At 56.7% G+C, this 13,301-nt stretch overlaps 1 protein-coding gene across 3 annotated transcripts; it reads left to right on the top strand.

The window, feature by feature from the left end:
- Nucleotides 1–469: 469 nt before the first annotated feature.
- On the top strand, nucleotides 470–5,955 carry DLX4 (distal-less homeobox 4). 3 transcript variants are annotated; one of them, XM_037033525.1, is made up of 4 exons: nucleotides 470–963; nucleotides 2,312–2,347; nucleotides 4,371–4,567; nucleotides 4,973–5,955. In XM_037033525.1, the coding sequence occupies exons 1-4, from the start codon at nucleotides 699–701 to the stop codon at nucleotides 5,213–5,215; spliced, it is 741 nt and encodes a 246-aa protein (XP_036889420.1). In that variant the 5' UTR covers nucleotides 470–698; the 3' UTR covers nucleotides 5,216–5,955. The 3 variants fall into 3 exon arrangements, with proteins under 3 accessions (XP_036889420.1, XP_036889419.1, XP_036889421.1); XM_037033524.1 differs by having other exon boundaries at nucleotides 2,312–2,359; XM_037033526.1 differs by lacking the exon at nucleotides 2,312–2,347.
- The last annotated feature ends 7,346 nt before the right edge of the window (nucleotides 5,956–13,301 follow it).

The raw sequence follows: 13,301 nt of genomic DNA, 5'->3' as shown, positions 1-13,301 counted from the left end.
TCTCTACTCCCTTGCAGGTTCGTGACGGCGGAGTAGGAACCGCGGGTCAGATTCCGAGGGTGGGAGAGCATGCTGCAGGTTCCCTGCGCCCCCGCCGACGCAGCGCTCCGCCACTGAGCTGCTTCCCTTGCCCCTCGGGCATCACAGTCCCGCCAACACCCTCCGTTTCTGCCATCAAGACCGAGGAGTTCCCAGACTGCCCCAATCGCCCTGCAACCCCAGCACCCCTCTCGGAGAGGACCCCGAGAGAGCTGGGCCGAGAGCTTGAGCCCCGCCCCCGCCGCATCTCCCAGTTCTGCACTTTCCTACCTTGGGCTGCCCCGGTGGGGCGGGCCCTGGCTGCAGGCCTCCGTGAGGTTACTGCGTGCGGTGGCCAATCCCCGGCGCCTAAGTGGGCGGGGCACCCCCGTCGGGTCCCGGGAGCCATACCCAAAAGCTAGAAGAGGGAGCCCCCATGGATTTAGGGGGGAGGGGGAAAGCCATGGGGGCACCCCCCGGAACCCCTTTCCCGGGCGTGCTTTTCGCTGGAAAAGGCGCAGAGAGACACCCTCCCCGGGATCTTAAGTGTGGGGGAGGCTAGGTGGGGGAATCTTTCGGCCCCAGCGCCCGAGGCTTGGAAAAGAGAGAGTTGGCAGAGAGAGCGGACTACGTGCCGTGCCGGGCCATGGCCTAGGTCCTCCTGCCCGGCCCCGGCCGCAATGTCCTCTTTGCCGTGCCCCCTCCTTGGCAGGGACGCTTCCAAAGCCGTCTTCCCGGACATCGCCCCCGTCCCATCTGTAGTGGCTCCCTACCCTCTAGGCCTGTCCCCCGCAACCGCAGCCGCCTCCGATTTGCCCTACTCTGGGCAATACGGCCACCTCCTGCCCTATCCCTACACCGGGCCGGCGACGCCCTCAGACGCTTACCTACCTTGCCAGCAACCTACGGAGCCCTCTCAGCCCTCTCAGCAGGAGCGGGAAGCAGGTACGTACGGCCACCGCGGCTTTTCCCACCTCGGGGACTCATGCTCCTGTGCGCCCCTAAACTTCGCCCTCGCCTGGTTGGGCACAGCTAGCGGGATTCAGACCTTACTCAGATTCCACGGGATCTGGGGGTGGGGGGAGGGCAAATGGATGGGGCGGGAGACAGGGGGGAGGGGCGGGAGACAGGGGGGAGGGGCGGGGGCCAGTTCCTCTAGGTCTCGTTTGGAGACCGACCTGGTTTTGATTTTCGGTTGTGTGAAGCCGGGCAGCAAGGCTCCCTATCCAACCCCCTGGAGCACCAGGGTTGTGTCCCTACGGGTAACGGAAAACTGAAAGAACCCAGATGTGGATGTGGGTGCCTACCCCTTCCCCAGGATTCTCTCCGTCGTGCTCATCCCTTCCCCGTGGCGCCTCTCTCCGCTGCTTTCGTTTTGTCTCAGCAAACAGTGCTCAAGCCAGAGACTGAAAACTAGAAATCAGGTCCCAGGTGGAGGACAGCAGACACGGGGGCGGGGGGCGGAGGTTACTGGGGCCCCCTTCCCCTCTCCTCATCCCACCCCTACAGTGTCCAAAGTGGCTGCGACTGGAAGCTGGCTTGAGAGAATCCGGGGCTAGGACTTCATCATCTATTGTTCTAAGGATGTAGCCACCTGTGGGCCAATCGCATTGTGGACACCAACCATTCCTGTCATCTCTGCCCCTTGACTTTGGGGGACGTTAGGCCACAGTTCCCACTGCCTGGGGCCACACTGAGCTCCTGAGAAAGTGCCCACTGGAGGTCACCCAAGAAGCCAGGGAGCAAGCCTGTCCCCCTGGCTCTGGGCCTGCATGGGCAGAACCCACGCAGCACTCCACATATGCCACCTGTATTAGCTCCGGCTTAGAACGCAGGTCCCCTGCACTCCCTGCCCCCACCTAATGGCCCCTGAAGTTGTCTTTGGCAGTTTCCTCCAAGGTTGCACATCCACTGAGTGACTTCCCTGGGGTCAGTCCAGGACCAAGACATCTCCCTGCCTTCTGTCACTTGGCCGAGACTCAGGAGTTCATTCACATCTGAGTCAGGGGTGACCCTAGACATTTGGGAGCTCAGCCTCCTTGATGTCCAGGTGAGCACACTGAGGCCCAAAGAAGAAGTGTGCAGGGGCAAAGGAGACAGCCTGCTTTCCAGGCTCTGGGCCCTTGCAAACGGACTCTTCACCACATAAGGCCAGAAAAGAGGACGTTGAGGGAACTTCCTCAGAGCCCCTGCAGAGCTGCCTCCTGTGCCAGAACTGGGGCTGCCCCTCCCAGGCTGCCGAGCCTGTTGCTGGGGGAGGAACAGTCTTCTACACCTGATCTCATTTCTACAGACAGTTCCTGGGACCCTTCCGGTGCATGCCGACGTGGTACGTTTGCATGTGAGTGTGGGGCGAGGAGGGGCGGGGAGTAAGATAACCCTGTCCTTAAGGTAACTGGTGGAAATGGGGTGGTGCTTTCAGCCGTGCCCGCCACACTCCCTGCTTCCCTTTGCTTTGTTTAGGGATGAGAGAGTGGAGGGTTCCTTTTCTTTATGGAATTTCCCGGACGCTACGAAAACCACATACATCCTTAAACTAGATTGTTGCATTTTCCTACTGAAACTGGTGGCTTTGGCTTTCTCTGTTTAGATGGAATGGTTGGGGTGTGAGACAGGGCTTGGGGATCCTCCTTTTGCCCCTACTCCATGTCCCCCCACCCTCACCCCCCGCCTCAGGGGAAGGTTTGGTTCCAAGTAAGCTAACTATGGGCCATCACCCTGTTGAGCAGGCAGGGACCAGCGCCTTCGGGGAGGCCGTCCGGTTTCCTAGTGGGGACCCGAGGGCAGGGCAGATCCTGCCTGTGACTTGCTGCAGCTAGTGTGGAAAAAGGCAGCTGTCAGTGAAGGCTTTGGCAGGGGTCTGCTGGGAGAGTTAGAGCTCAGAACTGTGAAAGTCAGGAGCCCCGGCTGCCTCCCAGGCTCTCTCTGCGTCCGTCACCCTTCGAAATGACCGGTCCACACAGACAGAGAGACTCGGGTGGTTGCTCAGCCGCCAGCCCAAGGCTTGGAGCAGTAGTGTGGGAGCAGGGAAGGCTGGACAGGTGCGGGCGGAGCGGAAACCCAGGGTTTTTCTGGGAATTGGCTGAGGTGGGGGTCGAGGAGGGTGGATTTGAGAAGCCCTAAGCGCCTCTTGCCAGGAGGGTGAGTGATGCGGGGGAGGTCACCACCACTGCGGGCCAGGGAACCTGACATGTGGGATGAACCAGAGGGATGAAGGCCTAGGGGGACAAGGATGGACCCCAGCTATCTGGGCACTGGGGCCAAGCACCCTTTTTGCTAGGATGGCCAGCAGACCTGCATGGAATACAACAAACATGGCCCGAAGTTCAGAGGCATCTGCTCCACCCCAGCCCTACTGTCTGCATGGAATGGTCTCCTTGTCCCCATGCAGCAGCACAGGTTGAGGCTGCCCGGATGGGAAGTGGAGAAACTCTCACCCTCCTCCTTCTACGGCCGGTCAGCTGCCAGCCCGAGATTGCTTGGGAGGCTGAACCCAAGGGCAGGAGGTGACCAGATCTACCGCGCACCCCGGGAGTGGCCGGGAGGGCCTGCGTTGCTTTCAGCTGCTCGCTCTCAGTAACTGGGTCACCTTCCTTACCAGGCGAGAACCCGTTTGTGAGTTCGGCGGGGCGTCCCTGAAATCCTCGACTCCTAGCCAGCCGGCCAAGGGGGAGGGAAGAGATGGTTACTTTTCCTGCAGTGCGTTCCTCAGGAGGCGCGCGGCCCCTTCTTACAGCAGGGGAGGCATGGCCAACCCTGGGGGCACTTTCGACACTCAGATCCTGGGAGGGGTGTTCATCCTGGCGTTCAAGGCCAGCGAGGTGGAGCCCCTCCGACCCACACTCCTCTTCTGGCAGTGGGGAGGCTGCCACGCATACGCTGTTACGTGCCTAAAAGCCTTGCTTGTGTGTTCCCTCTGGCTGTAACACCCTCCCCCCCCCACCCCCGTCCGCTCCAGGTCTCGGCCCAGCCCACGACTGAGCCTCTCGGCCCCACCCCACCCTGTCCGGCCCCATCCCGAGCTGGCGCCACCGCACCCGGCTGAACTTTGACCTTCCGCCGCTTTTTGTTGCCTTTTTTTTTTTTTTTCACCTAGGGCTCTGGCCCTAGCAGCTTTCTTCCTAGGGTCACAGGGCCCATAGGAGTGGGAGCTCCCTGAGGGCAAGAACTGTGTCTTTTCCCACCTAGAGTACAGTGGACTTGAGGTTTGAAACGGCCCTGGAGCAGAAGGTAGAGAGTGTCGGCCTGGTCTTGGCGCTTTTTGCTAATCCGAGGCCAGCATGTAAATGAGATGCAGATGAGCCTATAAAATAGCAAGCCCCGACCACCTTCCATCCTATGCTGTCCCCCAGATGCAGAGAAGCCCTCGCTATCCCCGGAGCCCTCGGAGCGGCTTCCGCAGGCCCCGACCAAAAAGCTGCGCAAGCCTAGGACCATCTACTCGAGCCTGCAGCTGCAGCACCTAAACCAGCGTTTCCAGCACACGCAGTACCTGGCGCTGCCTGAGAGGGCCCAGTTGGCTGCACAGCTCGGCCTCACCCAGACCCAGGTGGGGCCAGTCCCGCTCCTCCTGCATGCTAACCGCTCCCCACCCCCCCCCCGCCCCCGCCGCCCTCCGAGGCCGGCCCCCAGATGGGAATGACAGCTGAGGCCTCCAGCCCGGTTGTCATAGTTCTTCAGGGTGTGCTCATTGCTGGCCCTCAGTAAGTTGGGAGAATGCATTTTTGAGAGGTGTTGTGGAGGGTAGGTTTAGGTAGAGGAGGGTACCCACACTGGGAGAGCTCCGAGGCGGGAACTCAGGGGCTTCCAGGGCTGTGGGGGACCTGAGCAAGGGCTCCTAACTTCCTCTCTTCTCCCAGGGCTGGCTCCTACTGCTGGGCTCCTTCACTTTGGCCACATCTTCCACACGTGCTCCACCTGATCTTCCTTTCTTTTTCCCCTTTTCTCTCCGAAGGTAAAGATCTGGTTTCAGAACAAACGTTCCAAATACAAGAAGCTCCTGAAGCAGAACTCTGGGGGGCAGGAAGGGGAGTTGCTTAGTAGGCCCCCCTCCCTGTCTCCCTGCTCCCCACCCCTGCCATCCCTCTGGGATCTGTCCAAGGCAGGGGCCCTGCCCACTGGGGGCTATGGCAACAGCTTTGGAGCCTGGTATCAGTATCACTCCCCAGACGTTCTGGTTCCACCTCAGATGATGTGAGCCTGGGCATGGGTAGGTCAGTCCCCCAACCCTCCTACAAAGCCCAGGACCCAGCCCACCTGCACCCCTTCTGGGCCTGGAGGAAACCAGCTCCAGATGAGTTTTCTCAGGATGATGGGGAGAAAAAGGGTAGTATGGAGCCCTGTCCCCTTTGCCCCATAACCCAGACAGCCTAATACAAAACTGTGTTGTTAGCTGCTGCCCCCCACCACTACCATGGATGGTACACCTTCCCTCCAGCTGGTCGAAGGCTCTGGAGAGAGTCATTGGCTGGAGTTTAGGCTGTTGCCAGGACCCCTGGTCTTGCCACCCCTTCCTCCAAAGGATAACAGTTCCATCATAGCCTGGGGCCCAAACCAGCAAGAAACACTGAATGTTTTTCCTCTGTGTGCCTTGGGCCTTGCCCAACCCATTTGCGAGGCAAGAACAGAAGTGAAGTATGTATCCAGTCTTCAAATGGACCACCATCAGGCCCCACCCACCAATTTTTCCTGGAGGTCAGTCCACCCCATAACTGATACACCTACTTACCCTCCTGTGAGGGAGGGGAATGCTGAAAATGTGGAGTTTGTAGACCTATGAGTAATTTATATTCTCTTCTTTAAAAAGCCCTCTTTTTCCCATCTACCATTTTGAGTAGGCAATGGATCCAATTATACTTATAATTCAATGGCTATTTATTAATCCCCCCAATACATAACAACCCACATATACATACTCTTGGGAAACACAGTAGGGTACATTTTGGGCAAAAAGGAGACAACTAGGCTCTCTAGATGAGTGTAAGTAGAGACACCCCAAATAAGTGGGGCGAGCCCAACAATTTGGCTTTTTACGGTTGTGTCTCTCTAAATGAAATACTCCCATATTTAACCAATCTGATTAGCATCCCCAAGCTCTTACCATCCCTCATGCTGTGAGCTTCCAGAGATTAAAGTTTGTACAAAAACCTGGGCCCTGGCTCGGAGGTGTGTTTGTTTCCTGATTTCTGGGGCTGGCCGCTCATGCCCCTTCTCCGCCATCTGACTCTTCCAGCCCTGAACTACAGGCGCTAGAGCCTAGAGTTGTGCCTTACCCACTAACTAGCTCTGTGGTTCTAGCTCTAGAATGTTTTAACAATGCCCGTATTTTCAAAGTGCTCTAGTGTGAAACCAGAAGATGCTAATGCTGGCAACGACTGAAGTCTGAATGGCCCTCACCAGCAAAGTCTCTCCTGGTCCAGTTCTGGAAGGAGTGGGGCACCACAGGGCCTCCGGCGCCCCACCTATAGCCCAGGGAGGGTGCCTGCTCACCTTGGGAGAGGATGTGCCCACTGAGCCAGCCCGGTCCGCCCCTGAGAGAAGTGTGTTTCTTGAGGAAGGAAAGGCCCCAGCCCACCTAGGGGAAGGGGTAGGATGAGGCAGAGGAGAAGAAAGCCCTGGAAGGAACTAGACTTCTCTGTCCAGCAAACATTTATAGAGCCTCTGCTCTGTTAGCTCTCCAGATACCAAGGTGACTTAGGCAGACCCTGCAGGCTAACAGGAGCCAGACGAGTGGTGAGCCACTGTGTGGTGCCAGACTCAGGGAAGTAGAGAGGGCAGTGCGGGCAGACTTAAGGGATTCCAAGTAGGCCTTAGGGCCCCCCACCCTACTGCTCACACAGTGCCCAGTCACAGGGGGGCTGAGGACAGAGGCAGACTATAATTCAGGGAATCCAACCCAGCTTGACTGGAGGGTTTAGGGGAGGGGCCTCCAAGTCCAGGTAAAAAGCTCCAAAGCCAGCTTTCCTCTTACTGCTTAAACCTGTTCCCAGGCACTCCTGGCCCACCCTGTCTGGATAGACCACTCAGGCCCCTGAGCCAACCCGGCTGGCACAGAAAGGGCCAGATTGGCGTTGTGTGGAGAGTAAGGGAGTATGCAATTCAGTGGAAGCCTCCCCCGCCCCTGCCAGCTCAGGAGAGGGCCTGCGATTAGTCCCTCCAAGACCCTGTTCTGGGTCAGCGGCCACCCCCACTTCTGTAAACACACATGGAGGGTTCTCCTGGGGAGGGCAGGTGGCACGGGGCCAGCCAAAGCCAAGATCCGGGAGCCGCGAAGAGTGCGGGAGCCAAGAGGAGAAACCTCCTCCCCTTCCCCTTCCTCTTCCTCCCCACCAAGGCCTTCCCCCACCCCTGGCTACCCTCTCTCTACTGGCTGTCAGTGGCCCCGGCCCCAGAACCCTCCTCTGGGTCTTCTGTGAGGCCACAGGCCCGCAGGGCTGCTGTTCCCTCCCACTCCAGGTTGCACACTCCTCCTCTTTCCACAGACCCGTGATAAGATCTACCACCCCATCTCGGAAAGCCTCCAAAGGCGAGATTAATTGGACAGCCCAACACGAGTCGCATGGTTAAAACAACAGCCCAGGTTGTAAAGTTAAGTAGCAGGAGTGTAATTGCTCTCCTAGCCAGAGGCCAGCTGAGCTGACAGCATCTCCCCCTTTTCTACCCCATCCATCCGCTGCTTCCAGGGGGAATGCGATTCCTTTTCTGCCTGGGAGCTGGTTCAGTTTCCTTGAGCTCCTGGGTGATGATGGGACTGGAGCCCCGGTGGAGCCAGAGCTGCATTCCCCTTCCCTCAAGCCATGTGAGCTGTAGAAGAGGAGCCTTTGGTTTCTTCCCAGGAGGACACCCCTCTGGGACAATTGGGGCAATAAGGGAGGGAGAACGAGAGTGGTTAAGAATGGGGGCTTTGGCCTCCAAAGAGTCCCAGCCTACGGTGTGACTTTTGCCAAGTGATTTCACCTCCTGAGCCTCATTTCTCTCCCCCTAAGATGGGACGACTAGTGGGACCTGCTTCACAGTGCATCTGTGATGATTAAATGAGATAGTACTGTAACGCTGTGTGCCTGGAATACAGTAAGCACTTAAATAGATGCCATTTATAGCTGCTGTGTGATTATCAGGGAGGAGGGGTCGCAGTGTGAGTCCATACTGCCACTGCCATGGATTCGCCTTTCCCCTCTGGCCTGTCTGCCTCCCGAGGGGAGGGAGGAGGGAGGAGGTTGGAGGCTGGAGAACTCCACACATCCCTGGTCCCCACCATTTGGGAGCAGGCCCCAGGCAAGGCCTTGAAGGCACTGGGCATGGAGAGTCATCTGAGACCGGAAAATGGAAACAGGGGGAGACCAGGGCACATTCTTGGGGTCTCAGCCGCAGGAAAGCTGACTCCGGGCTTCCCTTCCCTCTCCCCCTATGCTATTTTAAGACATGCCCCCCATTCTCTCCCCCAACAAAATGAGATTCAATTAATTCAATTAAAGCAATTTTGGGAGCAGCTCCTGAAGGCTTTCAATGTGAGATAATTACAAGTAATTTGCTGCTGCGAAGAGGAAAGGGCACCCGGGGTCTGGGGGGGAAAGGAGGTAGCCCCTCTGACCAAACGCACACAGATCTAGAGGGATTCCACACTGCAGTCTTAACTGCCTTCCCATTGGCCAAATTACTTGCAGGTGGGAAGAGGGAGATTGTGGTGGTGGGAGGGGGCTGGGAAGACACTGAGTGACAGACCGCCCCTCCCCCACCCCCCAATCCTCTGTGCACAGTGGGGGTGGGGAGCTGGTTGTTTCCCACAAAATGCCTGCACAGCCCTAGCAGCTGATTACTCAGCTCCAAACCTCACTGGAGCTTGGATGCCTGAACTTGCCTCTGGGATTGTATCCAGAGTCAATGGAATGTTATCCGGGTAGCTGAGGCCTGTGTAGACGGGGCCTCTCGGAGATCAAGGACTAACCCCGAAACTGGTAAGGGATGTGGGTCAGGAGGGGAAAGGCCAGAAGACGAAGACACTGACTTCCTGCTCTCACGGAGGCGGTGATACACCCGCTCTCTCCCCTCCCCGGATCTGGTGCTTTCTAGTTCTGCCTGGTGTCTAATCTCAACTCTTGCCATTATCCTGGTGGCAAATCTCCTCTCAGCTTTCTGTCCCCAGGGCCACTGAAGCCTCTTCTTCAGAAAAGTGTCCTGCAGGCGTTGCTAGCCACCAGCTCTCCTGGGGTAACCCTTTCCTTGCCAGGGCTCTTGTGACCTGGGAGGCGGTGAAGGGGGTGACTGATGATGCTGAGAGGGAACTCCAGGTAGAAGCTAGAAGACAGAGCCTCATATGGGTATGGGCATAGAGATGGGCATCAGGCCCCTGCAGAGACCCTCTGAACCCAGTCCCCAAAGTAGCTGGTTTTCAGGGGACTGGGGTCTCCCTTTACCTGTTCCAGGAGGTGAGTAATGTTTTAACAATTACGGTGGGAAAGAAAAGGTCACCAACCCCAAAGTATTTCTGTTTCTGTCTTCCCTCCTATCACTCTCCTTGCTTCTCCCATTCCAAGGAGAGGTGGAGAAGCCGGGTTCCTTCAGCTCTGGTCTCCCCGGCTCCAGTCCTGGCCCCTCTGAGTCGCATGCATGGCTGTTGGACCCGGGGGAGCCAGGGAAAGATTCTGTCAGCGAGTCCTTGGGCGACTGCTGTCTCTCCCCTCCCGCGATGACAAAACTGAGAGAGGGAAAAGTGGCCCCCTCTTCAGGCCTCTCCTTCCCCCATCCTGGCCAGCCCACACTGATTAAGGGAGGGATTAAAGACCCTTCCACCCCAAACCTCAAAGTACAAAGGCCCCAGGCAAATGCATGGAGGCAGGTGATAGATGCAGGGATCAGGCGCAGGGACACGGTAAATGCACACACAGGCAGGCAGATGCACGCTGACATCTATGGAGTGGGCATGACCACACACAGAGACATGGGTGAGCATGTGTTCATGAAGCCTTCCCGTGGTCACATATGGGACCATATGAAAGAAATACACACACAGGTTGTATGCTCACAGAGAGAAGCCCAACACAGAGGGATGGACCAAGAAGGAGATACACAGGAGCTTAGACATGTGCAGAGACAGGCTGAAACCACCCAGAAATGCACAGACCAGCCTCCCTCCGCATGAGCGTGTGTGGGCAGGGGGAGCAGTGGGTCTCTCTCCTCTGTCTCTAGCTCTCTTCCCACCCCTTCTCTTCTTGTTCCAGTCCCTTTCCTCGACCTCCAGCTCCTGTTTCCTGGGACTATATCCCCTGTGAGCAGTTGGGGAGGGAGACTGAATGGCCACAGAAACCAGATGATTTTATTATGACTTTTTTCTTCATTCCTGGAAGGCTTGCCTCCTTCTTTTCCTGAGTCCTAGCAAGAGATCCTATCCTGGCCCTCTCTGGAACATCTCATCGTGTCCAGAATGGCCATGGATTCCTTCTCCTCACAGGGACCCAGAGCCTCTCCCCTCAGATGTCCCCGCTGAACCCTCTATTGCCCTGCCCCAACCGGAGGGCAGGAGGGGGGCCTGGGATCACAGGGTGGTGGGAAAAGCACTGCTCTGCTACTGCTTACTGTGTGACCTTGGACCAGTTACATACCTTCTCTGATGTTCAGATCATTTCTTTTGCCAAATCCTCTGTGTATGTGTACGTGTGGGGGCTGATGTGTGTCCACCGCCACTTCCCACTTCAGGCTGGGGCTTTGCAAGGCAGAGCTTGTTTTTCACCAGGTTGGAAGCTCCCCGAATGCAGGGCTTTGCTTCCCCCATCAGATTGGCTGCATTCGCAGCTCTTGCCAACCCTACAGCTTGCTGGCTGTAAGGTACTCAGCCCCATCCTGGGTACTGTAAGGTACCCTTGCTGGCTGTAGGGTACTTGGCATCCTGGGGGACGGGTCTGGCCAGCCCAGAAAGGAGAAAGGAGTTGGCCCCAAGCTTCCTTCAGGCATCAAGCTCTCTAGTTCAGCTTCTCACAGTGCCAGGCTTTCAGCCTCTCTGGTCCAAAAATGGAGAGCTCACTTCATTTCCAGGGGAGGGGTGCCACTCTCTGTGGAACTTATTTGGAGTATATTCCCCTCAGCTTCGTCTCTGCCATCCCCATGCAGTTGAATTCTGGGTCAGAAAGAAGGAGAACCTTTTGGCCAGCGTGACCCTGTAGCCCCCTCTCTCTTACCCTCCCCCACTTCAAGCTGATGAAGAACACGCAGGGCAAGTGGGAGGCCGGAAATGGCTTCTGGGTTATTCCACTTAGGTCAGAGGCTCTGCTCAGGAATCCCCTTGACCCAGAAGTCCACCCCATGATCACCTTCGCTGTCTTGCTTTGCCTGACCCCACAGGACTTGTGCTCCTCCCTCAGACGGAAGGAGCCTGAGACCTCCCCTCTAGTTTGTGGGCTGCCCCCATCAGTGGCTCCTTCCTCTGTCTGATCACCCCTCCCCCAACCCTGGTGCTCCCACTCTCTGAGGGGTGAAGGGCCCCAGTGCGTGGGGTTGGGTAGAGGAGTAAAAACGGATGGGGTCATGTGACCCTGCCCAGGCCCCACCCCTCCCACCGTGCATGGAGCCTGCTGCAGCACCGTCCTCTCAGGCCGGACCCAGGAGCTGCTTTCTCAGTCTCCGCATGCCAAGGCCTGTTGAAAACTCCTCCTCCCAGCCCTGGAGCCACCACCGGGGATTCTTTGCTCCAACAGATCCTGGGGGAAGCCAGACGGAGCGGAGGCTCCTGACATGCCTCTGCTGGGCTCCTGTCACATTCCCCAAGCCCAGGGGAATCAGCTGGATGCAAACGAGGCAGGCTTCTTCCACCCCCTGTGACCTCCTCCTTAGGTCCTCCTACCTCTCCCTTTAAAACCTGCATCTGCGCTGGGACTCATCCCTGGCTTTGGATGCCTGCTGCTCCCAGCCCCTTGCCAGCCTCATCTGAACAACAAGAATTATTTTCCCTGGCCTCTTGAGAAATAAAATTCGTCTCTTCCCCCAGAGAGGCTTCATGGAGTCTCTGGAATGCAGATACTTAGCTAAAAGGCCTCGGGCAAGTCACTTTGTCTTTCCGGGTCTTGATTTTCTCACCTGTGCAGTGGGGAAGTGATAGATATATGTTGGAAGGCCATGGAGACCGGGGAAGTGCACTCTCGGTCCGTTCTGAAATATACCAGGTATGCGAGGAGATACGGTGACGTACTCCTTCACCTTGTCCACTGACAATTTGATGCTGAAAGTGCCCCTCTTCCCCCATCCCTCTCAATTCTCCTCTAACCCATCAGCTTACCGCATAATGGTGAAGAGTACAGTTCCATCCCCAGGAACCAAGATAATAAGGAGTCGAATGCCCGAGCTCAAGTCCAACTCTATGACCTTGGGCAAGTTTCCTAATCTTTCCGTCCCTTACCTAACTCACCTGGGAAATGAAGATAATGATAGCATAGGCTTCAGAGAGTTGTTGTGAGGACTGACGGAGTTAAAATACAAAAGGCACTACAATACAGAAAGGATTCAGCAAGGATCAGTTATTATTATTATTATTATTATTATTATTATCATCATCATTATAATATCCAATGACCAAGCAGGGGAAACGCTCTCTGTCCACGAGGGACCTGGCCCAGGTACCCCTGTTCCTCTGTTGCCCAGCACCTGAGAGCAGAGCCCTCGTCTGGCTGTCTTTCCCCAGACACCCGATGCCATGGGTGGTGGACGGGGCAGGAACCGCTCTGCGAAAAGGGAAAAAGTTCTGCAGGAGGCTGGCTACCGCATGAGGATGTCTGACTGTGCTTCCAGAACAGCCTTTTGGGCCCCCCCCCCCGCCCCGGTGAAAAGGTGTCTGAACAGGCGAGACCATCCGGCACCTGCCGGGGCCAGAGCTAATACAGAGGCAGCCCGGGTCCCCGACTTCTCTCCTGAAATGTTACCCCTCCTGTAACCCCTAGGCGAAACTCAGAGATAAAACAATTTCTTCTTTACTGATGTTTGATTGTCCACCCAGAAAACTCAAGAGACCCTGGGTGGGGAACAAAACTTCCAGGCTTAAGAAAACTTTGGTATAGAGGCTGGATACCAGAGAGGTATAAGACAGTAGCTATTCTTTAATCCAGCGATAAATACGAAAAAGTATTCCTATAATAAGGGAAACACAAAACAACGAAACGCTGTGTTAGGGAGGCAAAGCAGCTCATCAGCTGCGGAGCACTGACCTAGCCAGGCAATGGAGAGGCCTGACTGGAAGTGCCTGCGAATACTCTCGGCATAGGGTTTGGCACACAGTAGGTCCAGGTCCTGTCTTCTGACAG

The sequence above is a fragment of the Sturnira hondurensis genome, unplaced genomic scaffold (genome assembly GCF_014824575.4).
Source record: "Sturnira hondurensis isolate 20B ecotype Veracruz unplaced genomic scaffold, ASM1482457v3 Scaffold0021632, whole genome shotgun sequence".
Classification (NCBI taxonomy): domain Eukaryota; kingdom Metazoa; phylum Chordata; class Mammalia; order Chiroptera; family Phyllostomidae; genus Sturnira; species Sturnira hondurensis.
Note: the sequence above shows the minus strand (reverse complement) of the source record. Positions and strands in the feature narration are given on the sequence as shown.

Excerpts from the sequence above, each read along its gene's own strand:
- DLX4 (XM_037033524.1), top strand. The coding sequence starts at position 699 with ATGTCCTCTTTGCCGTGCCCCCTCCTTGGCAGGGACGCTTCCAAAGCC. Across the intron at positions 964-2,311 it reads TCAGCAGGAGCGGGAAGCAG|ACAGTTCCTGGGACCCTTCC; the intron begins GTACGTACGGCC and ends TCATTTCTACAG. Across the intron at positions 4,568-4,972 it reads TCGGCCTCACCCAGACCCAG|GTAAAGATCTGGTTTCAGAA; the intron begins GTGGGGCCAGTC and ends TTCTCTCCGAAG.